General features: G+C 43.6%; 1 protein-coding gene across 1 annotated transcript in view; it reads right to left on the bottom strand.

Annotated features, from left to right (window-relative positions):
* The window catches only part of DGKQ (diacylglycerol kinase theta), a 679,503-nt gene that overhangs the window by 131,495 nt on the left and 521,250 nt on the right, over window positions 1-26,758 (bottom strand). The window contains 1 exon segment of the mRNA XM_030192090.1: window positions 19,126-19,307. Within this exon segment, the coding sequence (XP_030047950.1) occupies window positions 19,126-19,307 (182 nt within the window).

Genomic DNA, 26,758 nt, shown 5'->3' with positions numbered 1-26,758 from the left:
GGACCACGCCTCGCCGGCAAATCAGCCGCGCAGGCCTGGAACCAGGTGAGGAACGTAACAATAAAGTGGTGATTGGTATTTGTTAGTTTTTTCAAATTTACATCTGCTGTCTTTATATTTTGCACACTACTAGGGCACATTTTCTGTGGTGTTGAATTGTATGCAGAGTCTGGCATCTTGGGTGTTCAGTTTAATTTTTGTCTAAATAGAAAGTTTATGATTACTTATTTTATAGTGGATTAGGGTGTATCTGTGTTTGTGAAAAAGACATGGCTTTCAGTTGGCATTGACTGAGCAGGATTGACGATCTGTACTATTCTGTCTGGTTTCGTTTTACAATAGGTGAATTGATGTTCTAGTGCTCACTGTAGTGTTTAAGATGCTTTTCTTTTCCTTTTGTGACTCGTAGAAATTACTACTTATGATAAGGTAGAACTGCTCTATAGGTCCTGAGTGTTTTTTTTTCTCGGTATGGTGGTTTTAAGGTTTGCAACATAGGTTCCGAATATGTATGTGGTTTATGTTGCTGTAGGACAGCTGTTTATTAAAAATTATTTAGGATCCCAAAAGAAACTAGTCACATCTATATATACATAGTGCCCACCCAAAATGTCAGGTCTGGCTATGCCACTGCCTTAGAGGTTTAAAAGTTGCTAGAATGGGGACAGACAAGACTAGGTTCAAATCCCAAGGACAAAGACTGGATGACAAGAAGGATTAACCAATTTTACTGCCCTGAAAAAATGAACCACACCACTCTTACTTGGTGCTATGTTTACTAAAACATTTATATACCGCCACTTCTAGAAAAGTTTGCAGCAGTTTACAATAAAATTCAAAACATAATAAAATAGAAAAGAACTCCATAAATGATAGGACAGAACATTCACACAAGATCAAATACATAAGTCATATGAAACAAGCAAATGCTGCCATCTGTACCTTCAGGGAAGAAAAAGCTCATCCCTTATCCAGTCCATTCTGCAAGAAAACCAAAATGTGAGAAATGGACAACCAGAAAGGAATTAGGCCCTTTTCTGAACACCAAGCTTTAAAAGATCCTCCATATCCTAATTTGCGCCAAAGAAGTAGACTACTTTCTGGAAGATAAAATGAACAAGATCACTCTTCCTGAGTAATCTTTCTAACCCTTTAGTGTCCAATGTTCCCGTAATAAGCCATATGGGAACAGATTGATGGGAACATTGGACACTAAAGGGTTATTAACCACACCCTTTCAAAAGCCAAGCCATAAGACACAATGGAGACGCATCCTGCATAATCTTTTACTAAGATGTTGAATCCTTTTGGAGAATATCAGAATCTCCTCCATCTTCATCCTCACCAGATCTCCATACCAATGACTCCAGGGTCAGTTTAGAGCCATTTCTACCAATTCTGCAAGCGTTTGTATGCGCTGTAAGACCCTGACAATCAAGGGCCATGAGGAAAGATATACAGAAGACCTGCTCATGGCCAAGGCTGAATCAAAGCATTTATCCCTGACCACTTTGGACCTTTTCTGCAACTGAGGGCAGCTTGTACCCTCGCATTCTTTGATGTTATCATCAGATCTAGGACCAGCAGGCCCCAGCGATGTGCTATTTGGGAAAGGGCCTCCTCCATGAGACTCTAGTCTCTCAGATCCACTGCATTTCTGCTGAGGAAGTCTGCAAGTACATTTTGGATTCCTGCTACATGAGCTCCTGAAATGTCTTCCAGATTCTTGCCTGTTCATTCCCATCAATAGTTTCACCTCTTCTGCAACTTGATGACTTCCTGTTCCTCCTGTTTGTTTATATATGCCACTACTGTCACATTGTCTGAAAGAATTCTGACTACTCTGCAATATACTATATGATAGAACTCTTTGAGAGCTAGACGAATAGCTCATATCTCAGTCTACTGTATGGCTTACATCTGTTGTTCCTGAAATCCAGTCCGGCATTACCAGACTCTTTCCTTTGAAGAGCATGTCACTCTTCAACCACCAATCAATACTTTTCTTGGTTTCCTGAGTCAACGGTAACATCCAGTCGTAATCCTGTGACTGAGGAGACCACTGAGAGAGAAGAGATCTTTGCAAGGGAAGCATGAGCATCCTGGCCCACAGCACTAAATCCAGGATCACCACCATTGATCCCAACACCTGTAAGTAGTACCACACAGTCAGTTCATGGAGTTGAGTCAGATTTCTGATGTGTGACTAACTTAAAGACTGCCCTCTGAAGGGAAATCTCACCCTCTGAGAGGAACATACTCTTGCCCAGTCTCTTATCTTCTAGCCTCTGTAAAATAGTCCTCTGTAGAAGCACCCTCTAGAGGACTTAGGCAGATCTTTCAGTAACCTAGGCACCTTAGACTCTGAGTCTTGATTAACTTCACTAAATCTTCACCAAACAGTAAACTGCCTTTAAAAGGCAATTTACTGATATAGAGGAAGTGACGTCATGAAGCCGAATGGACGCCTGATCCTCTTGCTCCGCTATCCCCCACTGGTTTAAAGGCAACAAATGCGGTAATAAACTCTCTTCCCGCTGGAAACGGCAGTATCGTGAAGGCGAATACTTACTCGCCAACATGAGCAAAAAAAGTTCTGTTCCCTCACGGGATAATGATCGGTTATCCACACGGCAGCTGGCACGGGGCCTGTCACAGCCAGCCTCTCCTAAGCCACGAGGTTCATTGACATCGGAGTTGGATGCGACCTGTTCCCGCGATGGGGGTGGCGACCCTGCCCCAACACCAGCCCTTCCAGCTGAACTGACAAAATGTATTGAGGTAATCCGTGCTGAAATTCGGGCTTCCAAAGATGAAATCCTAGAGCACGTTGACGCACTGAATGTGGACTTGAGGGAGCTGGGGGGCAGGGTGGAAGCGCTGGAGGAAAAAGCGGATGAACAGGAGGAAAAAAATGAAGTGGTGGAGAGGAGATTGAACAAACTCGATGAGAGGGCGGAGGAGCTGCAGTTCCAGATTGACGATATTGAAAATCGAGGGCGAAGACAAAATCTCAGATTCTGCGATGTCCCGGAGAGTGGGGGCACGGAGGAAGTCCAGACAGTGGTGAGAACTATATGTGTGCAATTGATGGGAGAGAACTTTGATGCTTCAGCAATGGGCATAGATAGAGCCCACAGAGCGCTGGGTAAAGTCAGAGAAAACAGACCACGTGACATAGTGGTCAGATTCACCTCCTATGTCAGTAAAGAGCAGATATGGCAGAAGGCACGCCAGAACCCCACATTGGAGTTTAATGGGGCACGAGTATGGATCTATCAGGACTTATCTATATTTACTCTATCTCAGAGAAGAGCAATGAAACCGGCTATAGAGATCCTGATTAAGGAAAAAATAGCATACAGATGGAATTTCCCGTCGCTCTGTGTTTTGAACTTAAAGGTGAACAAATCAGATGCAGAAAGGTGGAGATGGCGTGGAAATCGTTGTATGAGGGGGGACTGGCCCCAACAGAGACCGTGCCTGTGGGAATGGCGTCCGCTACAAAGATCCGGATGCAGAAGTGGAAACGGGTGGAAAAAGCAGGCAAGAGGAGTGTGAAACAGACATGACAGACTAAAACCTGGACTGGTTAAATTACCTTGGTCTTTGCTTATTTGAAAAGTTTGGTGGGGAGTAAGAACTAAGAGAGAGGATAAAAAAGGGTTGGAACTGGAGTGGGGGGAGGTTCGCAGTTAATTGAACGATGGTGTAATTTGGGGGGAGTGAGGCGGGGGGAGGGGATTAGGTGGGAAGATCAGGGGGGTTTTCAGTAATCCTACTTCAATCTTGGTTCGGTAGCTGGGGGTTAGCTTTCTCTTGGATCCCAAGTGGTGCTGGATAGCACTAGTTGGTGGGTAGATGATAGAGGGTGGGAATGGGGACTGGGGAGGAGGGGAGCAGGTAGAAGGGGAGATAGGGGTAAGGTTAAGGGAATAGATAGAGTAGTGGGGAGGGGGGAGAGGGGAAGGCAAGAGAAAAGGGACTATGGGAACAACACAAACCTTTCATCAATAAGGTGCTATTTATTAAAAGAGTTGAATGGCTGACTATAAATTTCTTACTTATAATGTAAAAGGCTTGAACTCCCCATATAAACGGCATGCCTTGGGGAGGGAACTGCGTATGATGCATCCACACGTGGTATTCTTGCAAGAAACCCATTTCCAAAAAACACATGAGAAATACCTCTCTTTTAGGCAATATCCGACAGTGTATTTGGCTTCGGATGCGAAAGGAGCTAAAAAGAGAGAGGTGGCTATCAGGTTTCACAGGGATGTACAGGTCCAGATATTACATGTGAGAAGGGACGCGGAGGGACGCTATCTATTTTTGCATGTCCTTTTGGAGCAGGAGGAATATACTCTGGTGAATGTGTATGCTCCCAATGAGCGACAGGAGCGCTTTTTTGGGCGACTCCAGAGAGAGCTACAGGCTTTTGCCAGAGGGAAGCTATTAGTGGCTGGAGACTTTAACGCCACTATGCAGCCCGGATTAGACCGGCCAGCTCCTCCAGCTCCAATGGACTATAAAATATCTCGGTCCTTGAAAAATTTTGTAGATGAGATGGAGCTATGCGACGGGTGGAGAGTGGGGCATCCTAGAAGGAGGGACTATACTTATTATTCTCATGTGCACCTCTCTTATTCCAGGTTGGATTATCTGTTTGTTGACAAGACTCTCTCGGAGGGGGGAGGAGGAGCTCATATGTAATCCGTTGGGTTGGTCGTGAGCCCTTGGGCCCTGGCCGAGGCCAGCAGGGCGCCGACCCAGGCCAAGGGGAGACCGACCCACCACCGCACACCCCAGCTACACAATACCCCCTAAGCTACCCCTCCCCACAGTCCCTCAGGAAGAAGGGAAATAGGCATACAGGCGGGCCTCGCGGCCGAACCAGAACCCACGCACACAGAGCCACTCGTGCGAGCCTCACGGCTGAACTGGAACCCAATCACACACAGGGAGGGGTGAAAGAACCCAGAGGGCCCCAAGTTGCCAGACACGCGCTGAACACCAGCAATAGGGCAGAGAGAGGAAACAAAGGACCAGAGCGGGACAGGGGAACTAACACAGCCACCCCCCCCCCACCAGGGTAGGAGCCCCAGGCAGAAGCCAGAGGAACCAGACACAAAAGGAAGGCAGAAAGCCTTTGCCTCAAACCCACTGTAGACAGAGGCACACAGAACACAAAGGGTTAAGCTTGTAGAGCCAGCAGAGAGTGCCATAAATCAACAAACAATCAGAGAGAACGCTTCCCCTCCCGAGAGGGAGCGGGGGCCCATCCAACAAACACACTGGCAGAGGCAGGAATACAATACACACAGTACACAAAGGGTTAAACTCACTGAGCCAGCAGGCCGGGACACTGGGAAGAGAAATCCTTAAAACAAACAAACAAAGGAGAACGCTCTCACTCAGCCCAGAGCCCCCCCCTCGGAGGCTGAGCAATGCCCAGCCCCCACTAAACAAACGAGCAGCTGACCCTCATTACAGAGCTACGCACACACACACAGCAGCAGCTAACCCAGAGGGAAGGAAAAGAATATTCTAATACAACACAGATCCCTGTCAGAACCTAGAGCACGTTCTGAGAGAAAACTATCAGGCTTTCCTGTTACCACCAAGTAAGTAACGCAAAAGCAGAGAAACTCTTCAGCTGCAGGCTAAAGTACTATCCCCTGACGTCAGCACACCCCTGGCAGCCAATCAGAAGAGACGTCTCCCCCTCCCCCTCAGCCAAACCGGCAGAATCATAACATCATATAGGTCAAATTACTATCTCGGACCATGCTCCGACGTGGATTGTCCTCCCCTCTTTGAGAGAGGAAGTAAGAGATAAGAGATGGACTCTAAATAATTGTTTATTGCAAGACCCAACTATTGTAGCTAAATTTATGTCAATACTACAAGGATACTTTGAGCTAGATATGGACTCAGGGCCTAGTCGACAGAGTGTGGGATGCCTTTAAGGCGGTCTCAAGAGGTTATTTTATTAAATGTGCTAGCCAGAGGAATAGAATACATAAGGAAAGGATGGCTAAATGCATGGAGCGATTGGGAGCCTTGGAGGCCAGATACAGGACCACAGGTTCGGTGTCTGACTACCGAAAGCTTCAAGAGGTGAGGCTGGAGATAGCAGATATGCATGAAGAGAGCTTGAAATTCGTGCATGCACGTTTGAAACAGGTATACTATGAGTCCACAAATAAACCTGGAAGGTTATTGGCTAACAAATTACGAAAGATGAGAGCAGACAGGCACATTTTGAGAGTGAAGGGTGACAAGGGGACTATGCTGCACTCCTCAACACAGATTAGGGAAAAATTCGCACAGTACTATGAAGCCTTGTACTCGGAGGATGCTGCTGTACAGACACGGGAGATTGACAGATATTTGCAGCAAAGAGGGCTGTCAGTTTTGACGGAATAGCAAAAGAGGGATCTGGAAGCCCCGGTGCAGGTAGACGAAGTGACTCAGGTTATTAAAACTTTGCCAACAGGGAAAGTGCCAGGCCTGGATGGCTTCACTAACGAATTTTTTAAAACGTTCGGGGGGATACTGGCCCCTTATCTAACGCTGGTCATTAACTCGGTGAGAGAGGGAGCTCCTCTACCAAAGACCATGATGGAGGCATGGGTAGCAGTCATACCGAAACCCTGTAAAGATAGCACTGACTGTGCAGCGAACAGACGAATCTCAATACTTAATGCTGATGTAAAAATTTTGGCAAAGGTATTGGCGAATCGTCTGGGAAAAGTGCTCCCACATTTGATACACCCGGATCAGGTTGGATTTGTGGCTAGAAGACAGGCAGGAGACAATTTAGGAAGAACGCTGGATCTAGTGTTTCAGGCAAGAAAGAAGGCCAGCCCGATGGTGTTGTTGGGTCTAGACGCAGAAAAGGCCTTCGACCGGGTTCACTGGGGATATCTGGATAAGGTCTTACAGAGAGTGGTGATTGGACAGTTTTATAGGTCGTGGATTCGAGCGTTCTACTCATCCCCGAGTGCCTGTGTGAGAGTCAATGGAGGGATCTCGGGGACATTTAAGCTGGGACGAGGTACGAGGCAGGGGTGCCCATTGTCCCTCCTCTTGTTCGCCTTAGCAATAGAACCCTTGGCGGAGGCCATTCGGGAGAATGTCGACATTACAGGGGTCAAGGTGGGTGGACAAGAACATAAAATCGTATTGTTCGCGGATCATGTCCTGTTGTCGTTGACCAAGCCGTTGATATCCTTGCCTAATGTGATGCGGGAGATTGAGGGATACACTAGAGTGTCAGGATATAAACTCAATGCGAGTAAGTCAGTTGGATTAGCTATTGGAGTCCCAGGGGGTCTTATGGACAATTTAAAAACATCCTTTGCATTTACTACTACTACTTAACATTTCTAAAGCGCTACTAGAGTTACGCAGCGCTGTACAATTTAACATAGAGGGACGGTCCCTGCTCAAAGAGCTTACAATCTAAGAGACTAATGAATGGTCAGTCTGATAGGGGCGGTCAAAATGGGGCAGTCTGGATTTACTGAACGGTAAGAGTTAGGTGCCGAATGCACCATTTAAATGGGAGGAGAGGGAATTAAAATATTTGGGGGTACAGATTCCTAAAGACTGGTCAGAAGTTTTTGCAGTTAATTACCCGGGTCTTCAAAAGGCTATACGGCGAGGCCTGGAGAGATGGATGCCAATGGGGCTATCCTGGATGGGACGGGTCGCAGCTGTCAAGATGAATATTTTGCCTCGGCTTCTATACCTATTCCAGGTACTTCCATTGCGATTGCCTAGAGCCTTTTTGTCGAGACTGCAGAACAGTCTTATCCGTTTTATCTGGAATAACAAAAGACCGCGTTTACCGTGAACGGTACTATACAAAAGCAGGAGGGAGGGAGGCTTGGGGGTCCCCAACTTGTATTGGTACTATTGTGCTGCACAGTCGAGAGCAGCAGTGGAATGGTTCCGGAAGGAAGACCATAAAACATGGGTGCACATTGAACAAGCTATGGTTGGGTCTCGTCCACTAGGACACTTGATGTGGTTACCGAGCAAATATACAGAACAGATAGACAAATTCCCTCCTGCGGTGCAGGTTACATTCCACTACTGGGACCATATGTCAGCCCCTTGTGTCCGGATTGGCGCCCATAGTGGATAACCCGAGGTTTGGTCCGGGAGTGGGGAATACCACATTTTGCAGGTGGGCTGAAGTGGGGCTAGATATGTGTGGGCAGCTGCATGTGGGAACAGACATGATACCATTTGACAGATTAATAGAGGACTATGGCCTTAGGACTGAGGACAGGTATGCATATGCACAAATACAACATTTCCTGCAGGGACCAACTTATGTAGAATGTATGAAAAGAGAGATTCACCCCCTAGAAGAGGTGTGTGTAGACACAAGGTCTACACGAGGCATGTTCACCTATTTATATGAATTTCTGGCCGCCCGTCTTAAGCCATACACTTTGCACTGGAAGCGGTGGGAACAGGAATTAAATTTCACATTGTCAGAAGTAGAATGGCGGAGGCTGGAGAGGACGATTTTGAAATCCTCTTGGGTTGTAGCCATGAAGGGAAATGCACTCAAGATATTTTATAGATGGTACCTTACGCTGATAAGATTACACCACATGTATGCTAATGTGGCGAAAGATTGCTGGAGAAATTGTGGGGGAATGGGAACAATGGGGCACATTTAGTGGACATGTCTCAAGGCGCAGGCATACTGGAAAAGTGTGCATGCACGGCTTCAGGCCTGGACGGGGAGATCTGTGCAGTGGCATCCTCTGATTTTCATTCTGGGCCGGAGACCGGAGGATCTTACAGCTAGCCAATGGGCCCTGGTGAGAGGGTCGCTACATGCTGCCCGCATTAACTTGGCTCAGCAGTGGAAAGCGGTGCGGGTCCCCTCACTGGTGAACTGGATTACAAAGGTGCGGTATATCTGTGAGATGGATAGACTGACAGCCATTAAAAACAAATCAGTGCCAGTGTGGGAAAAGGCTTGGAAACCATTTTTGAATGTGTGTGTTGGATGAAAGGTATAAGGTTAGGGGGGGGGGGGGTTAAGGGAGGGATGGCTTTGGGTTTAGAAGGGAGGGAACTGTAGGATGTGGGGTTAGGTACCTTGTGTTGGAAGTTTAACAATTAAAAATTTAAAAAGTTTTGAAGTGACTTAAAAAATATAATTAGCATGGATAATTACTCAAAATACTTGTTTAGGAAGGTACTCTGTGTTAGAGTTAGGATAACTGTTCCATTCTGTGCTGAATTGTGCTGAGTACTTTTTGTTCTGTATTATTAATGTTCAATAAAGACTTCTAAAAAGTAAAAAAAAAAGGCAATTTACTAAGTCTAGCCTTAGATGCAACATCTGCTGACCAATTCCAGAGCCACAGACAACAGCGAGCCACAACCAGAAATACCATGTTCTTGGCTGAGGCCCTAATTAAGTCATACAGAGTGTATGCCAAATAGGAAGTGCCCAAAGCCACAAAGGTTGGAGGTGAAAGATCTTCAGGTGAGGCATATTCCAAATTCTGTACCAGCTGCTCAGCCCACCTCAAACAAGCACAATCTAGATAACCTCTACACATTGCTGTCTGTAATCCTAGAACAGATATTACAAAGTATTGCTTTACAAAAAATTCCATTTTATGATCCTGAGGGTCCTTCAATGCAGCACCACATTCCACTGGTACAGCAGTTTTCTTTGTCACAGCTGATACCACTGCATCAACCTGAGGTAGTTTAACTAATCTGCAGGCTCAGAGTCCACTAGATAAAGTTGAGATGCCACCCTAAAATTTGCATTGGGAATTTCCGTTCTGCAGTAATAATATCATCCGCTACCTGAAGCAAAGGGAAAGCCTTCAATGACTTATGGATTCCTACCAGAAAGCGTCCTAAGAGGAGGAAGGGATAGAATGATGCTCCGCCAAAACCTTAAGGGCAGACAAAATCTGTGCAGTTAAGGTTGGTTAATTCCTTCTTAGGAAAAATGTGGACTACTGAAGGATTTTCCCCTGGAGGAACCTCCTCACTCTCAAGACAAAAAAAACCCCACAATCCTTCTAAACGTTCTAACTGTTCCTCTGCAAACGTATCCTGAATCTCTCCCTCACCAGTTCTCCGAAGCCTACTCCAAATCTAACCTAGGATGTTTTCCAGGGTTTACCATAGGAAGTTCTGGAGCCGTATTAAGCCCCAAGGTTATACAGAAAGCTTTATCTAAGAAAAGTAAGCATACCTGATACTACTGCGACTGAAAAATTCGACAAGACAGGGAATAGCTGAGGCGGAATATTTCTACTTGAGAAAGGGCTGATTGCAAAGAGCTTGAAAAAGACTGTGCTGAAAAAAAGCTTACCTGCCCCGGGCAAGAAAAGTAAGCAGTAAGTTGCTGAGGTGGAAAGGTACTCTGGAGAGATTACAAGATCCTTATAATACCTTACAGGGGAATGTCTCCACACAAACAGGAAAACTATGAGATTTGGAAACTCAGGTTTCATCACTGCATGAAATAAACTGCAATGATTAAAGACTCTGTATCACTTCAAAGCAGAATGGAGACCTTAGAAAACAAAATTAGGACTTTGAACTTAAGGGTGTTTAATATCTCTCAGATTCTTTCAATCTCTCCCAGGGAACTTTATAAGAGGTTCCTTAAAGAGGTTCTTGAGTTATCAGAGGAAGCAGTCTCACTAGTGCAAAGGGCTTTTTATACTAGCAGAGAAAGGAAGATTAGAGAACTGATGTTAATGTTCCAGGAATTTCCTCTAGATAGTTTAGATCTGAATGCATTTTTGAAGACATTAGAGGAAGATATTCCTTTGTTTGTGACTTTTAAGTTTAAGTCTGCTAAAGACTGATTTTTTACTTTCATCATCATCAAGTTCAATTTTTGAGACAACGCATATGGCTTTTCCAGATGTTATCCTGAGTTTGTTTAGAAACATCTAGCAAGAGCTACCCCCCCTGCAGTCCCTTGCAGGGGGTGGGGGTGGCAGTTCTTACATATTCCTGTGAATGTATTATTAGAATAAGTGGTCAAACATATGTTTTCTGGGTCCCAAAGCAATTACGATTATTTCTGGATTCAAAAAAGAACGATGCTATTTCTCATTAATACCAAAACAGAGGGAACTAACAGCACAATAATCAGAGTCATAAAGTTTGCTTCCTACATCCCTTCTGAAGGCTATTTCTGTTTAAAACCATACAATGATTTAGTTTTTTTTTTTTTTTTGCTATTCAAAGAAGTTTATTGAAGATGAGCAATATCCACTCAACATATGAATGAACCACAACAATAATAATCAATCAAAACCTCCAATCCCACCCAGCACATTCCCTCGTTAGGTCTCAGTATACAACAATACACTCCCAATACAGTTGCCAAAAAAATAAAAAACCAAAGCAGAGGTCAATCACTCCAGAGTCTGTGGGTTAGATTTCCAGGTTCAATAAGAGCCCCAGACTTTATGAGACTTAGTAAGCTGGCCATTCTTGACTGCTGTCAGCTCAGACATCAAACACAAATAATCCATTTTATGCAAATAGCGAGCTCAAGGTGGGATCTAGCCGCATTGAGCCTGCCATTAGTGGGAAAGCGCCGGGGTACAAATATAACTAAAAAAAAAAAAAAAAAAATCTGAGGACTCGTCCACACTGCCACCAATGCCAGACGAGCTGCTGTAAACAGGTAAATTGCCAGACTATGCTGTGAAGGTTTTATTCCAATGGAGCAAACAATGTTCTGCTTTCAAAAAGATAGGAACTTCCTATAAACTGTTGCACCAGAGAATGGACAGAGTGCCAATACAGTTGAACAAGGGGTCAAGACCACCAATTGTGGTACATATCTCCTGATTGTCCACAGTTATGCCAACAAAGTCCTGTGCCAATCAAAAATATGCAGCAAATGCTGCAGAGTGTAATATTATCAATATTGCATTTAATGTGCATTCTCAATAAAGGTACTGCTGACAGATGGCTTAAGGAGAAATTTAAAAATCTTTTCCCACTGCTTCTCTATATAAACTGCTCCTAGGTCCGGTTCCTAATATTTATTCTGTGTAATAATCCAGAGGAGAGCATGCCAATAGTAAAGCCTGGTATAAACGAGAAACACAGCCCCGCCCCACCACACAGTGCCCTTTCTAAAAGAGTCTCCTCCAAACCAATCTCCCCCCCATGCTTTACACAAAATATAGTCCCTAAATTGTCTGTAATGAAAGAAGTGAAGAGAGGGCAGGCCGTACTTCTCCTGGAGATCCTGAAAAGGTAGAGTTCCCCTTCCTCCCAAATCGGACCCAAAGTGATCAACCCTTTTAATTCCCACTGACCGTACACTCCATCTTCCTGTCCCGCCCGAAATCCTGGGGCATAACGAATAGCTGTTTGTAAAAAGCATAGTCTAGTAGGGAAAAACTTCTGCTGTATAACATACCATGTTCGAAGGGGAACCCCAATACCCATAGTGACCCATCCCAAACATTCTTGCAATCTGTTCTTTTTAGGCAACTGCATTTATCCTTTCATAAGAATAGCCATACTGAGGCAGATCAATGGTCCATCTAGCCCAGTAACCTGCTTCCAGCAGTGGGCAATCCAGGTCACAAGTACCTGGCAGAATCCCAAATAGTAGCTAGATTCCATGCTACCAATCCCAGAGATAGCAGTGGCTTCCCCCATGTCCATCTCAATAACAGACTATGGACTTTTCCTCCAGGAACTTGTCCAAACCTCTTTTAAACCCAGATACACTAGCCACTGTTACCACATCCTCCAGCAGCGAGTTCCAGAGCTTAACTATTCTTTGAGTGAAAAATATGTTCTCCTATTTGTTTTAAAAGTATTTCCATGTAATATAATCGAGTGTCCCCTGGTCTTTGTACTTTTTGAAAGAGTACTGATAGTGCCGACTCAGGCACCTGGTCCCAGCTGCATGGAGAGCCCCATGGCAGCACCTCTCAATGGAGGGGGAGCTCTTCTCCCAGTGCCAACGCTTCTCGGGTATCAGATCCCTCTGTGTCCTTGTGCTCTCAGCAGCATGCGTCGAGGGGTATCGATGCTTGTGATTCTTGGGTTTTACTTGGTGTCAATGAAGATGTCATCAAATCCACACCTCCTCACTGTTGGGTCTGATGATGACTGGTCCTGGGGACTCTGCTTAATGCACGCTCACTCTTAGTGTCAGACATGTATCTAGCAGCCATGGGGACCAATGCACCCAATACTGACATCAACGTACCAGACCTGGCTCCAAAATCTTTCTCTTTCTGAACTTCTCTAGATAACCGGGTTCTTTTTAGCATATGCAAGCAAAGAACACAGTAGAGTTATGATCTGGCTCCAAACACTGGAGACACCAGGAATGGGTGTCAGTCCCAGAGATGGTTCGATTGCACCAAGCACAGCGCTTGAGGCAACTAGGAACCTTCGATGACATGGAAGAGAAAACAGCCATGGCTAAATCAAACAACTTGATGGTGATAGAAAAAGGGGCAAATTGCTGAGAAAAATGAAGGGAAAGGATCCCGACCAAAGTTCAGGCCTAAGAGAGCCTTGTGAGCCTGAGAAAAAATAAGGAAATATAAAAGTAGGAAAAAACTACTACTACTACTATTTAGCATTTCTATAGCGCTACAAGGCATACGCAGCGCTGCACAAACATAGAAGAAAGATAGTCCCTGCTCAAAGAGCTTACAATCTAATAGACAAAAAATAAAGTAAGCAAATCAAATCAATTATTGTGTACAGGAAGGAGGAGGGTAGGTGGTTACAAGTGGTTACGAGTCAAAAGCAATGTTAAAGAGGTGGGCTTTCAGTCTAGATTTAAAGGTGGCCAAGGAAGGGGCAAGACGTAGGGGCTCAGGAAGTTTATTCCAGGCGTAGGGTGCAGCGAGACAGAAGGCGCGAAGTCTGGAGTTGGCAGTAGTGGAGAAGGGAACAGATAAGAAGGATTTATCCATGGAGCGGAGTGCACGGGAAGGGGTGTAGGGAAGGATGAGTGTGCAGAGATACTGGGGAGCAGCAGAGTGAGTACATTTATAGGTTAGTAGAAGAAGTTTGAACAGGATGCGAAAACGGATAGGGAGCCAGTGAAGCGACTTGAGGAGAGGGGTAGTATGAGTAAAGCGACCCTGGCGGAAGACGAGACGGGCAGCAGAGTTTTGAACCGATTGGAGAGGGGAGAGGTGACTAAGTGGGAGGCCAGCAAGAAGCAGATTGCAGTAGTCTAAACGAGAGGTGACAAGGGTGTGGATGAGGGTTTTGGTAGAGTGCTCGGAAAGAAAGGGGCGGATTTTACGGATGTTGTAAAGAAAGAAACGACAGGTCTTGGCGGTCTGCTGGATGTGAGCAGAGAAGGAGAGAGAAGAGTCAAAGATGACCCCAAGGTTTCGAGCCGAGGAGACAGGGAGAATGAGAGAGCCATCAACAGAAATAGAAAACGGGGGGAGTGGGGAGGTGGGTTTGGGGGGAAAAATGAGAAGTTCGGTTTTGGTCATGTTTAATTTCAGGTGGCGTTGAGACATCCAGATAGCAATGTCAGACAAGCACGCTGAAACTTTGGTTTGGATGCAAGGTGAGATATCAGGGGTAGAAAGGTAGATTTGGGAGTCATTAGCATAGAGATGGTAGGAAAAGCCATGGGATGAGATTAATGAACCAAGGGAATAAGTGTAGATAGAAAAGAGGAGGGGACCAAGAACAGAACCCTGAGGTACGCCGACAGGCAGAGGGATAGAAGTAGAAGAGGATCCACCAGAGTGAACACTAAAGGTGCGGAGGGAGAGGTAGGAAGAGAACCAGGAAAGGACAGAGCCCTGGAATCTAAGTGAGGACAGGATATCAAGGAGTATGCTGTGATCAACAGTGTCAAAAGCAGCGGAAAGATCAAGAAGAATGAGGATGGAATAGAGACCTCTGGATTTAGCCAGTAATAGGTCATTGGAGACTTTAGTAAGAGCAGTTTCGGTTGAGTGGAGAGGGCGAAAACCAAATTGTAGTGGGTCAAGAATAGCATGTGAGGAGAGAAAATCAAGGCAGTGGCGGTGAACAGCACGCTCAAGTAATTTGGAGAGAAAAGGGAGGAGGGAGATGGGTCGGTAATTAGAGGGACAAGTAGGGTCGAGTGAAGGCTTCTTAAGGAGAGGTGTGACCACAGCATGTTTAAAGGCAGTAGGGACAGTTGCAGTGAGAGGTTGAGAATGTGACAGATAAAAGGAATAACAGCAGGTGAGATGGCATTAAGAAGGTGGGTGGGAATGGGATCAGAGGAACAGGTGGTACATTTTGAGGAAGAAAGGAGAAGTGTAGTTTCCTCTATAGTAACTTCAGGAAAGGAGGAAAAAGAATGAGCGGAAGGAGAGAGAGGGGAACGGACTAGTGGAGGGAGAGGTGGCGAGGTAGAGAATTCAAGGTTTATCTTTTGAACCTTGTCGTGAAAGAATTCAGCAAGGGTCTGAGGAGATAATGAAGGGGGAGTTGAGGGAGGGGGCACCTTGAGGAGAGAGTTCAATGTGGTGAAGAGAAGTCGAGGGTTAGAGCCAAGAGAGTTGGTCAGTTGGATATAATAATCCTGTTTGGCGCGTAAAAGAGCAGATTGGAAGAAGGTCAGCATGAATTTAAAGTGTAGGAAATCAGCAAGGGCCCGAGATTTCCGCCAGAGGCGTTTGGCGGAGCGGGTACAGGAACGTAGGTAGCAGATATTAGAAGTCAGCCAAGGTTGGGGTTTTGTGCGCCTTATAGGGCGGGTCATCAAAGGTGCAAGAGTGTCTAAGGCAGAGGATAGAGTATTGTTGTAAGAAGAAACAGCCTCGTTGACAGACGTGGATGGTGCCACAGTAGAGAGGAGGTTTGAAACATGGGAGGATAGAGATGAAGGGTCAATATCGTGAAGATTCCTAGATAAATTAGATATAATAGGACGGGACTGGGAGGGAGGAGATTTAAGTGTGAAAGTTATAAGATGGTGATCAGAGAGGGGAAGATCAGAGGCAAGGAAACTAGAGGGTGAACAGTTGGAGGAGAAGATGAGATCAAGACAGTGACCATTTTGATGAGTGGGGGAGGTGGAGCATAGTTGGAGATTAAAGGAGGATGTTAAAGCGAGTAACTTGGAAATATGTTGGAAGGATCATTAGCAGGAATATTAAAGTCACCAAGGATGAGAGAGGGGGAGGAAGGATCATGGAAGAAGGCAAGCCAGGCATCAAAGTCACTGAGAAAGGATGAAAGGGACTTATCAGGGGGACGATAAATGACCGCTATTCGAAGAGGCAGAGGAGAGGAAAGGCGGATAGAGTGGACTTCAAAGGAGGAAAAACAGTGAGATTGAGGTGGAAGAAGGGGTTGAAATCTGGAGGAGGGAGAGAGAAGTAGTCCAACACCGCCCCCGCGACCAGTAGAGCGAGGAGTATGTGAAAAAAGATAACCACCATGGCAGAGGGCTGCGACTGAAGCAGAGTCATCAGGGCAGAGCCAGGTTTCTGTTATGGCGAGCAGATGGAGGTGACGCGAGATAAAGAGGTCCTGGATATAGGGGAGTTTGTTACAGATAGAGCGGGCATTCCATAGGGCGCAAGAGAAGGGCAGAGAAGAGGAGGGGAGTAGAGGAATAGAGATGAGGTTAGAGAGGTCGCGGTGAGATCTGTAGAGTTGGGATAATAGTTGGTGAGGAGGGCCAGGATTGGGATTGATGTCACCGGCTGAGAGTAAGAGAAGGAGTAAAAGAGAGCGGAGGAGAGTAGGAGAGGTGTGGCCACGCAGGCGTCGAAGGCGAGAGGTATTTAGGTGGAATGGGGAAGGCAAAATGGAGGGAAGAAAGAGACGGAGATTAAAAGCCAAGAGGGAGGAAGAGGGTAGGAGAGAAGGTGAGGTGATGAAGTCGATGGATGGGCAGTGAGTTCCTGTAGTGGAGAGAGGTAGGGGGTGAGGGAAAAGATTAGGAAGGGACAGGGCTAGGAAGAGAATGTGAATAGGGGCCATAAATGACTGAGGTACTTTAGCAACTGGGAAGAAGATTAGATGCAAAGAGAAAAATGCTCCGCGCGCCTAACGCACCCAGAACGAACTAAAACCGTGAGGGTTAAGAAAAAACAGAATCCCAAAGAGGGAAAACATAAAACAGGGCAAAAACAATACCCGAAGGGAAGAAACAAAAAAGCTCAAAAAGAACTGACACACCAGAAACTGTGAGGACCTGTGAAGAGCTGCGAGCAGTGCGTTTTCTCCTCACTGTGGATGAAGAGGGACTGATGGTCCTGCGCTCTCACAGTGGAAGCACTGTCACATGCTCTTAAAGATATAATATGCTTTTAGTATTGTTTAATTACAACAAAACTATACATATAGAGGTTTCCTTAGTTTTGAGAACATATTGTGTTTTTCCTTGTATAGATTGTACATTGTACTTGGATATATTTCTCTTTGTTCACTTTAATAAAGACCTCATTAAAATAATTTGTATAAAAAGGATATAGTACGATATAAAAGTGTTCTGCACCAGGCGGAGTGGATGACATCACCCACATATGAGAATTGCCTGGCCTGCTTGTCCTTGGAGAATGCTGTTTACATGGATTTTAATATCAATACACGTGAAATGGATCCATGGAATCTTAGCGGAGATTAGGTGGCAACGCTAGTAATTGGGAAGCAAAACTGGTGCTGGGCAGACTTCTACGGTCTATGCCCTGATCGTGACTGGATAGGGATGGGCTGGAGTGTAAATTTTAAGGGGTTTTGATGTTAGCTTCAGAACTTAGTACAAGAAGAAGTGCTGGGCAGACTTCTATGGTCTGTGCCCTGAGAATGGCAAGGATAAATCAAACTCGGGTATAAAGTGTCACATACCATGTAAAATGAGTTTATATTGTTGGGCAGACTGGATGGACCGTACAGGTCTTTATCTGCCGTCATTTACTATGTTACTATATTCTTTCTGTTCTGAAGCTTGCTTATGGATAATTGGCACATAATGCTATGGAAGCACTTGATCAAGCTAAAAAGGCAAAATGGCAGTACAGAACACACCATCTCTGCCTCCTTCAGTATGAGGTAGCAGCTCAATACCTTTTGCTGCCAAAGTAGTCCAGTTACTATTGCACCTGTGATCTTGAGTCTTGTAGCCTTCGATTCTTTCTCTTACACAGAAGAGAACCCTGGACTCTCCAATTTCATACTGTAAAATGTAATTAAATTATTTAAATATTCTAAATATAGATTACCTACATATACTTCAACGCACTTTAACAAGTGATACTAGAGGGTTAACTACAGCTATGTACTAATAGTTCATCTATATGCACATCCTCAACACATAGAAATATACTTACGGGACAGGCAATAGGATCCTCCAGTGAGTCTCATTGTTGGTGGCCAAGCATCTGCTGCAGGAAAGGAAGGGACAACACCGGGTTGTGGATGATTAGCTGAACTGGTTCCCATACTGCACAGCTGGAAGCTTGGTCAGATAGTGATATACATGGCATAAGATGGCTGACAAGTATGTGTATTTTAACACAAAGGTATAGCACAACCACCACTTTAATGGTCTCCAATCATTTGAACACATTCAAAAGATATGATTGAATATGCTATTTGAAAGGCATCTAGCATTTTTTGAAGGAAGGGAGGTGTGATGTGCTTTCTTAGCTACAGGACTAACAAGATAGAAGTGTGGTTGATATAAGTACATGCAGGACAGCTTATGATAAACACACATACAGAGTCATAACTTGCTTGGCACTACTTTATAGACCTATTATAAATTCATGTTTTAATAGTACAGTGACAATACCAGAAAAGCAGCCAGTAATAATCCTATGAAGTAGCAGCCCAGTGGTGAAAATACAGCGCTGTCAACCAGGGAAGCCAGGGTTCAAATCCTGCTGCTGTTGCTCCTTGTGATCTTGGGCAAGTTACCCTTCATTGCCTCAAGTTCAAACTTAGACTGCAAGCCCTTCAATGATAGGGAAATACCTACTGTATCTGAACATAACTCACCTTTAGCTACATTCAAATAAATACATAAAATAGTAATAAATAAAATAAATGAGAATACTTTAAAATTATTCTTCAATCTCTGGTGTTAAAATCAAGTAAATAAAATACCTTTGGAGGTAAAGGTTGTAAAATACCATTCTCAGTGCCTTCTGTAGCTTCCAAAGAATCTAACAGTATGGTCCAGCGATCCATAAGTACATCATCTGCCTCTTCTACGGAGAGTAGAATTGAATGTGGATCTTCCCCACTGTAGCCAGTTCCCCAGTTTAGCACCCTTGCTAAATCATTTCCTGAATAAAGGAGAACATTTTATTTGTGAAAGGTCAATTTGGTATTTGTATAAAATACAGATTTGAATATCTAACTTGAGTCTAAAGAATCTAATCAGCTGATACAGAGGGAATTAAAGCTTGAAAAATGTCTTATTTCATTTACTTATTTTTACTATTCAAAATATCTTTGTGTCACATTTTCATGGTTTAAAACTTATGGAAAACACATGCAGATATACATTTATACTATACACACAGATTTAACCCCCCCCCCCCAAAAAAAAACAACAACCTGGGAAATTTTATTCAGTCATGGTGGTCAGCATTTTTTTTAAATGATAACTGCCACAGGCTGAATTACACCCATGTATTCAGTGCAGGGCCATATCTCACTACCAGTGCTGAATATCCAGGTCACAGGAAGTTATCCAAGTACCACTGATAGTTAGTGCTGGTACATGGATAAATAACTGGGCATAGGTAGGACTCCTTTTTATGTGATCCTACTTGCCCAGTTAGTTATCTGGCCACTGGCACTGAACATCAGCGGTGCCCAGATAACTTCCAGGTCCACCTCCAGTCTGCCGTAGTTCTACTTTATTTATTTTATTTTTCTGCATTTGTAACCCACATTTTCCCATTTATTTGTAGGTTCAATGTGGCTTACAAGAGGTTGAGTAGTTTGGTTACACTTTGTACAGAGTCTTGAATCATTGGTTACATTTTGTATCTAACAAGATTTTATTTATTTATTATTTATTTTAGTTACATTTGTACCCCGCGCTTTCCCACTCATGGCAGGCTCAATGCGGTTTACATATACAGGTACTTATTTGTACCTGGGGCAATGGAGGGTTAAGTGACTTGCCCAGAGTCACAAGGAGCTGTGCCTGAAGTAGTTTAGTTACAATTTGAATAGAGTCTGGGACAGCAGCACAGCAGGCAGACATAATATTCAGTGGCACTATCTGATTAAGTGCCACTGAATATTAATCCCCAAAATGGTCAATTTTACCTGGTTAAGTAGCTCTTAATATCTACCCCAATGTAACATATCATAGTAACATAGTAAATGACGGCAGATAAAGACCTGTACGGTCTGATCCAGTCTGCCCAACAAGATAAACTCATTTTACATGGTATGTGATACTTTATATGTATACCCCAGTATGATTTGTCCTTGCCTTTCTCAGGGCACAGACTGTAGATACTTTGGATACTGACTTTTGTTTGAAGCTTTGGACTGAGATACACACAGACTTTGAATTGAAAAAGTATTACACTGACCAAGAATTTACAACAGCATCTGCATTTGCACGCCAAGTAGACGGATAGAACTTCATACTACTTCCAGGGTATCCACTCTATTGGCTATTTTCATGTTATCCGCAAAAAGGCACACCTTTCCTTCCAATCCTTCAGCAATATCTCCCACAAATATATTAAACAGAATAGGCCCCAGCACCGACCCCTGAGGAACTCCACTGCTGACCTTCCTTTCCTCTGAGCGGATTCCATTTACCACCACCCTCTGCCACCTGTTGGTTAACGAGTTTCTTATACAGTTCACCACTTTCAGTCCTAAGTTCAACCCTTTCAGCATATTCACGAGTCTTCTGTGGGGGACCATATCAAAGGCTTTGCCAAAGTCCAAGTAGATTACATCTAGCGCATGTCCCTCATCCAGTTCTTTGGTCACCCAGTCAAAAAAGTCAATAAGATTCGTTTGGCAGGATTTTCCTTTGGTAAAGCCATGTTGCCTCGGGTCCTGTAACCCATTGATTTCCAGTAAGTTAACTATCCTTTCTTTCAGCAGCAACTCCATTATTTTTTCTACCACTGATATGAGACTTACCGGTCTGTAGTTTCCCACTTCTTCCCTGTCTCCACTTTTATGAAGAGGGACCACATCCGCTCGTCTCCAATCTTGGGGAACCTCTCCTGTCTCTAAAGATCTATTAAATAAATCTTTAAGAGGTCCCGCCATGACCTCTCTGAGCTCCTTCAGTATCCTGGGATGTATCCCAACCGGCCCCATAGCTTTGTTCACCTTCAGATTCTCCAGCTGTTTATAAACTCTTTCTTCCGTAAATGGCGCAGTATCCACTCCATTCCCAGACGTTCCCTCGGCATCCAACCGCGGTCCTTCTCCAGGATTTTCCTGCGTGAACACCGAAGAGAAATAATTGTTTAGCATGTTCGCTTTATCTTCATCATTCTCCACATACCCATTCTCATTATCTTTCAGTCTCGCAATTCCATTCCTATCTCTTCTCCTTTCTCCAATATATCTGAAAAAAGTCGTCACCTCTCTTTACATCTTTAGCCATTTTTTCTTCTGCTCGCGCTTTTGCTAGCCTTATTTCCCTCTTCGCCTCTTTCAGTTTAATCCGATAATCTTTTCCGTAATCCTCTCGTTGCGTTCTTTTGTATTTCTTGAACAAAGCCTCTTTTGCTCTTATTTTTTCACCTACTTGTTTGGAGAACCATATAGGCTTCCTGCTTCTCTTGTTTTTGTTTACTTTCCTCACAAAAAGATCAGTCGCCATATTTATAGCAGCTTTTAGCTTGGACCACTGTTTTCCCACTTCTCCTACGCTTTCCCACTCCAACAGCTCCTTCTTCAGGTATTCCCCCATTTTATCAAAATCAGTATGTCTGAAATCCAGTACTTTGAGTTTTGTGCGTCCGCACTCTGCCTTCGCCCTTATATCAAACCATATGGTGTGATGATCACTATTACAAGGTGGGCACCCACTCCTGGATATCGGAAACACTACCTCCATTAGAGAGCACTAGATCCAGCATCAACCCTTCCCTTGTAGGTTCCGTCACCATTTGTCTAAGCAAGGCACTTTGACAGGCATCCACAATCTCTCTACTTCTTTCCGATTCCGCAGATGGGACGTTCCAATCCACGTCAGACAAATTGAAATCTCCCAACAGTAACACCTCCCCTTTCATACCAATCTTTTGAATATCTTCTATCAGATCCTTGTCTAACTTCTCTGTTTGCGCAGGAGGTCTGTAGATAACTCCCGTGTGGATACAGGTTCCGCCTTTTCTTTCCAGGACGATCCATAAAGCTTCTTCCTTTCCCCAGGTTCCCCGCATTTCAGCTGCTCTGATGTTCTCTCTCACAAACAGAGCCACTCCACCTCTTGGGCCCTCTCTATCCTTCCTAAAAAGATTATAGCCCGGTACGGTTACATCCCACTCGTGAGAATCGTTGGACCACGTCTCCATAATAGCAACAATATCCAAGTTTTCTTCAAACATCAGGGCTTGCAAGTCTTGAACCTTTTTACTTAGACTACCAGAATTTGTGCACATAACTTTCCATGTGCTTAGTGAGTTTGGGTGGTTTTTCATATTTACATGACCTTTCCCTCTGCCATCATGTTTATTCTAGGGGTGACTTTCCGAAATCCCCTGCTTCCTTTTGTCACCCCCACCCTCTAGTTTAAATGTCTAGAAACATACTGTCTGAATTTCTCCCCAAGGATCCTTTTTCCCATCATAGAAAGATGTAGCCCATCATTACAGTATAGCCTGTTATTTTTCCACGCATTACCCCCTTCTTCTTTACACCAAGACAAGCCACTTATTGAATTCCTCTGTTTTGCGTAGTCTTTCCTCTCCCCAACGTAGGAATTACTTCAGAAAAAGCCAGAGTCCATAAGTACATAAGTAATGCCACACTGGGAAAAGACCAAAGGTCCATCGAGCTTCCCAAACGTACAAACATTCTATACATGTTATTCCTGGAATTGTGGATTTCTCCCGTCCATTTAGTAGTGGTTTATGGACATCCTTTAGGAAACCGTCTAACCCCTTTTAAAATTCTGCTAAGCTAACCGCCTTCACCATGTTCTCCGGCAAAGAATTCCAGAGTTTAATTACGCGTTGGGTGAAGAAAAACTTTCTCCGATTTGTTTTAAATTTACTACACTGTAGTTTCATTGCATGCCCCCCAGTCCTAGTATTTTTGGAAAGAGTGAACAGACGCTTCACATCCACCTGTTCCACTCCACTCAATATTTTATATATCTCTATCATGTCTCCCCTCAGCCGTCTCTTCTCCAAGCTGAAAAGCCCTAGCCTCCTTAGTCTTTCTTCATAGGGAAGTCATCCCATCCCCGCTATCATTTTAGTTGCCCTTCGCTGCACCTTTTCCAATTCTACTATATCTTTCTTGAGATGCGGCGACCAGAATTGAACACAGTACTCAAGGTGCAGTCGCACCATGGAGTGATACACCAAACAACTCTTTTTATGCAACTGATATTTTATTAGTGTATCCGACAAATCCTCTTTCACTGTCTTTGGGTTCTCTTCAGAAGTGTCTTGATGCTGTGGCAGGATGGTTGTTTGGCAACAGATTGGTTTTAAATAAGGAAAAAGCTGTTGCATGTTGAATCACCAGTCATCTTCCCCAACTGTCTTGTATAGTTTCTTTACTTGGAACTCGTATTGCATCAGTTGATTCTTTCAAATATTTAGGTGTGTTTCTTGATTCAAAATTTTCATTTGGGCCACAGATTTCACATTTAAATAAGTCTGGTTTCTGTGTTCTTTGTCAACTATGTTCTGTCAGACATCTTTTTGATCCTGATATTTTTCATCAACATTCTCTCTCTCCTCATTATAAAACTGGACTACTGTAACAATTTATTCTGGTCTTCCACATTCAACATTAAGAAACTGCAATCAATTCAAAACGTGGTGAAGGCGGTTAGCTTAGCAGAGTTTAAAAAAGGGTTAGACGGTTTTCTAAAGGACAAGTCCATAAACCACTACTAAATAGACTTGGGAAAAATCCACAATTCCAGGAATAACATATATAGAATGTTTGTACGTTTGGGAAGCTCTCCAGGTGCCCTTGGCCTGGATTGGCTGCTGTCGTGGACAGGATGCTGGGCTCGATGGACCCTTGGTCTTTTCCCAGTGTGGCATTACTTATGTACTTATGTAAAATACAGATATTAGGTAATTATATCACATGAAGAAGTATGGTCATGTTACTCCTTTGCTTAAGAGGAAGTATTGGCTTCCTATAAAGCAAAGGATTATTTATAAGGTTTTAGTTAGCACTTTCAAGGTGTTTAAGATGGGTTTCCTGGATTATCTGGCTGTTTTTACGATTTCGTACACGCCATTGTAGGGGTTCCCTGTGTCTCATCTTTGTTAGGCCTGAGGCCTGGTTAGGCCATGAACCATCTTTTCTGAAACATGGATTCTGCATTTCTTCCTGGCAAGGCTGTGCTGACTTCAAGGACATGGTGTTTACTTGAATTTGCTCTCCATTTTATCTCCTGGAAAGCTATGGAGGAGACAGCTTTACAGACGTCAGCCATGTATGCTACTTTTCCCAACCAATAATTGTAACAAAACTGGCATGCTGATGCAACACTAGAAACTAATGCACTTCTTCTCTCATTTCATAAAGTCTTGCCAAGATTTTACCCCCCCCCCCCCTGAAAGCCAGCAAACACCTGCGTGAATAAGATTAGTGATTGCATCAGAAGGCAGAGCCTTTTGTAAAATACCAAAACAATTGTGCTCATCCAACCATCTCAACAATCTATGTAAAATGGGACTTCATGCATAATAAATGGAGACTCAGTTTCATCATGTTCCCTATCTGATATTTTCATTTGGGGAGCGTGGCACTTTTCAATTTCTCTTTTTCCCCCACAGGAAATCACCTGGCTGGGCCATACACAGAACCCAATAACAGGCGATTTTCTCATTTCATGTACATCATGGGTTTCTAACCAGTGATGCCTGCTCCCCAAAGGGGTGGGGAATCAAACAGGGTGAGAAGAAAGTTCTTTAAATCTGAGGCAATTTACTGAAGCTTTCTATCTTATGTTATTTATTCTTGATATACTGTTATATACTGCATAACAGATCAAAGTGGTTTACAATTAAAAGTGAAAACTAAAAGGGAAAAGAACTAAAAAATGCAATAGAAAAGAAACATACCGGTAGAACACAAACACAAATCAATACATACATTTTTTTTCTTTTTTTTACAGATAGCAACCATTAAACAAATCAGTATATCCATATCAAGGGCACACACTCCACGTCTACTGCTGGATGCTCAACTCCTAGTCCACAGAAGCCAAGCAAAATAGATGGGTTTTTAGAGCTTTAAAAGGCAAGAAAAGACTCTACTTGCCTCAGTTGTTTTGACAAACTATTCCCACAAGGATGGCGCTAGGTAATAAAAAGTGCGCTGACATTTAACATCAAGAGAGGAGACATGATAGAAACATTTAAATATCTCAGGGGCATTTATGTACAGGAGGAGAGCCTTTTTCAAGTGAAGGAGAGCTCTGGAATGAGGGGGCATATGACAAAGTTAAGAGGGAATAGGCTTAGGAGTAACCTGGGGAAGTATTATTTCACAGAAAGGGTGGTGAAAGTGTGGAATGGCCTCCCGGTGGAGGTGGTGGCGTTGAGGACTGTTCCAGAATTTAAAAAGGCATAGGATAATCATGTGGGATCGCTTAGGAACAGGAAGAATTAGGGGTTACAGAGGATGGGCAAACTGGATGGGTCACATGGCCTTTATCGTCTGTCATATTTCTATGTTTCTAAGCTGAGGAAACTGAAGGGAGAACTAAATGATAATCATTAAGAGCACGAAGAGTTCATCTTGGAATATATGAAACAGTTGAAGAGGCTAGATAGCTAGGTGAATGATCATGAAAAGCTTTAAAGTCAACAGCAATAATTTGTATTGAAAACAAAATTTAATGGGTAACCAATGTAACTGTATTAATAGAGGAGGTGTGACACAGAATACGAGATGCAGTATTCTGCACTGTTTGCAGACATTTCAATCAATAATCAAGAACACCAGCTGGCATATTGCAATAATTCAGTTTTGAAAATAAATAATCAGACTGCAAATAGAGAGAAATTAATAGAGCTATACAACCCCTATCTAACTGAAAGTGTAAATCTCTTACAAAGGGAGGTCAAAACTGTCCACAGCTACGTCCTGGGTGGATAGGTGATTTTTGGGGAAAGACCTTATCCACATGATCAAGCAGTTAAAAAAAATTACCTTTTCATCAATCTTAGAAAGGAAACATAAAAAGACACTGGTCTATAATTTGCTGGTATTGATGGGTCCAAAGAGCTTTTTTTCAGCAATGATCTAACTATTGTACTTTTTCACAGATCAGACATCTGGCCAGAGGATAAAATATTATTTGTGATTATTATTAGGATCAGTGGAAGCAAATCATGTCTAGCAATTTGGAACCATGATGAAGAAATTGAATCTAAATTGGTTTTATTCAGAGAACTCAATGTTTTTGAGAAAGTAGTCAAAATAGATAGACTAACCTGCTTATTTTCAAAAGAGAAAAACGCCTATAGTGCGACCTAAATCGGGAGATAGACGTTTATCTCACAAAAACGATTAAATCAGTATAATGGAAACAAAACTT

The sequence above is a fragment of the Microcaecilia unicolor genome, chromosome 2 (genome assembly GCF_901765095.1).
Source record: "Microcaecilia unicolor chromosome 2, aMicUni1.1, whole genome shotgun sequence".
In the NCBI taxonomy this organism is placed as follows: Eukaryota; Metazoa; Chordata; class Amphibia; order Gymnophiona; family Siphonopidae; genus Microcaecilia; species Microcaecilia unicolor.
The sequence above is the reverse complement of the archived record's forward strand: the minus strand, read 5'-3'. Positions and strand labels throughout refer to the sequence as shown.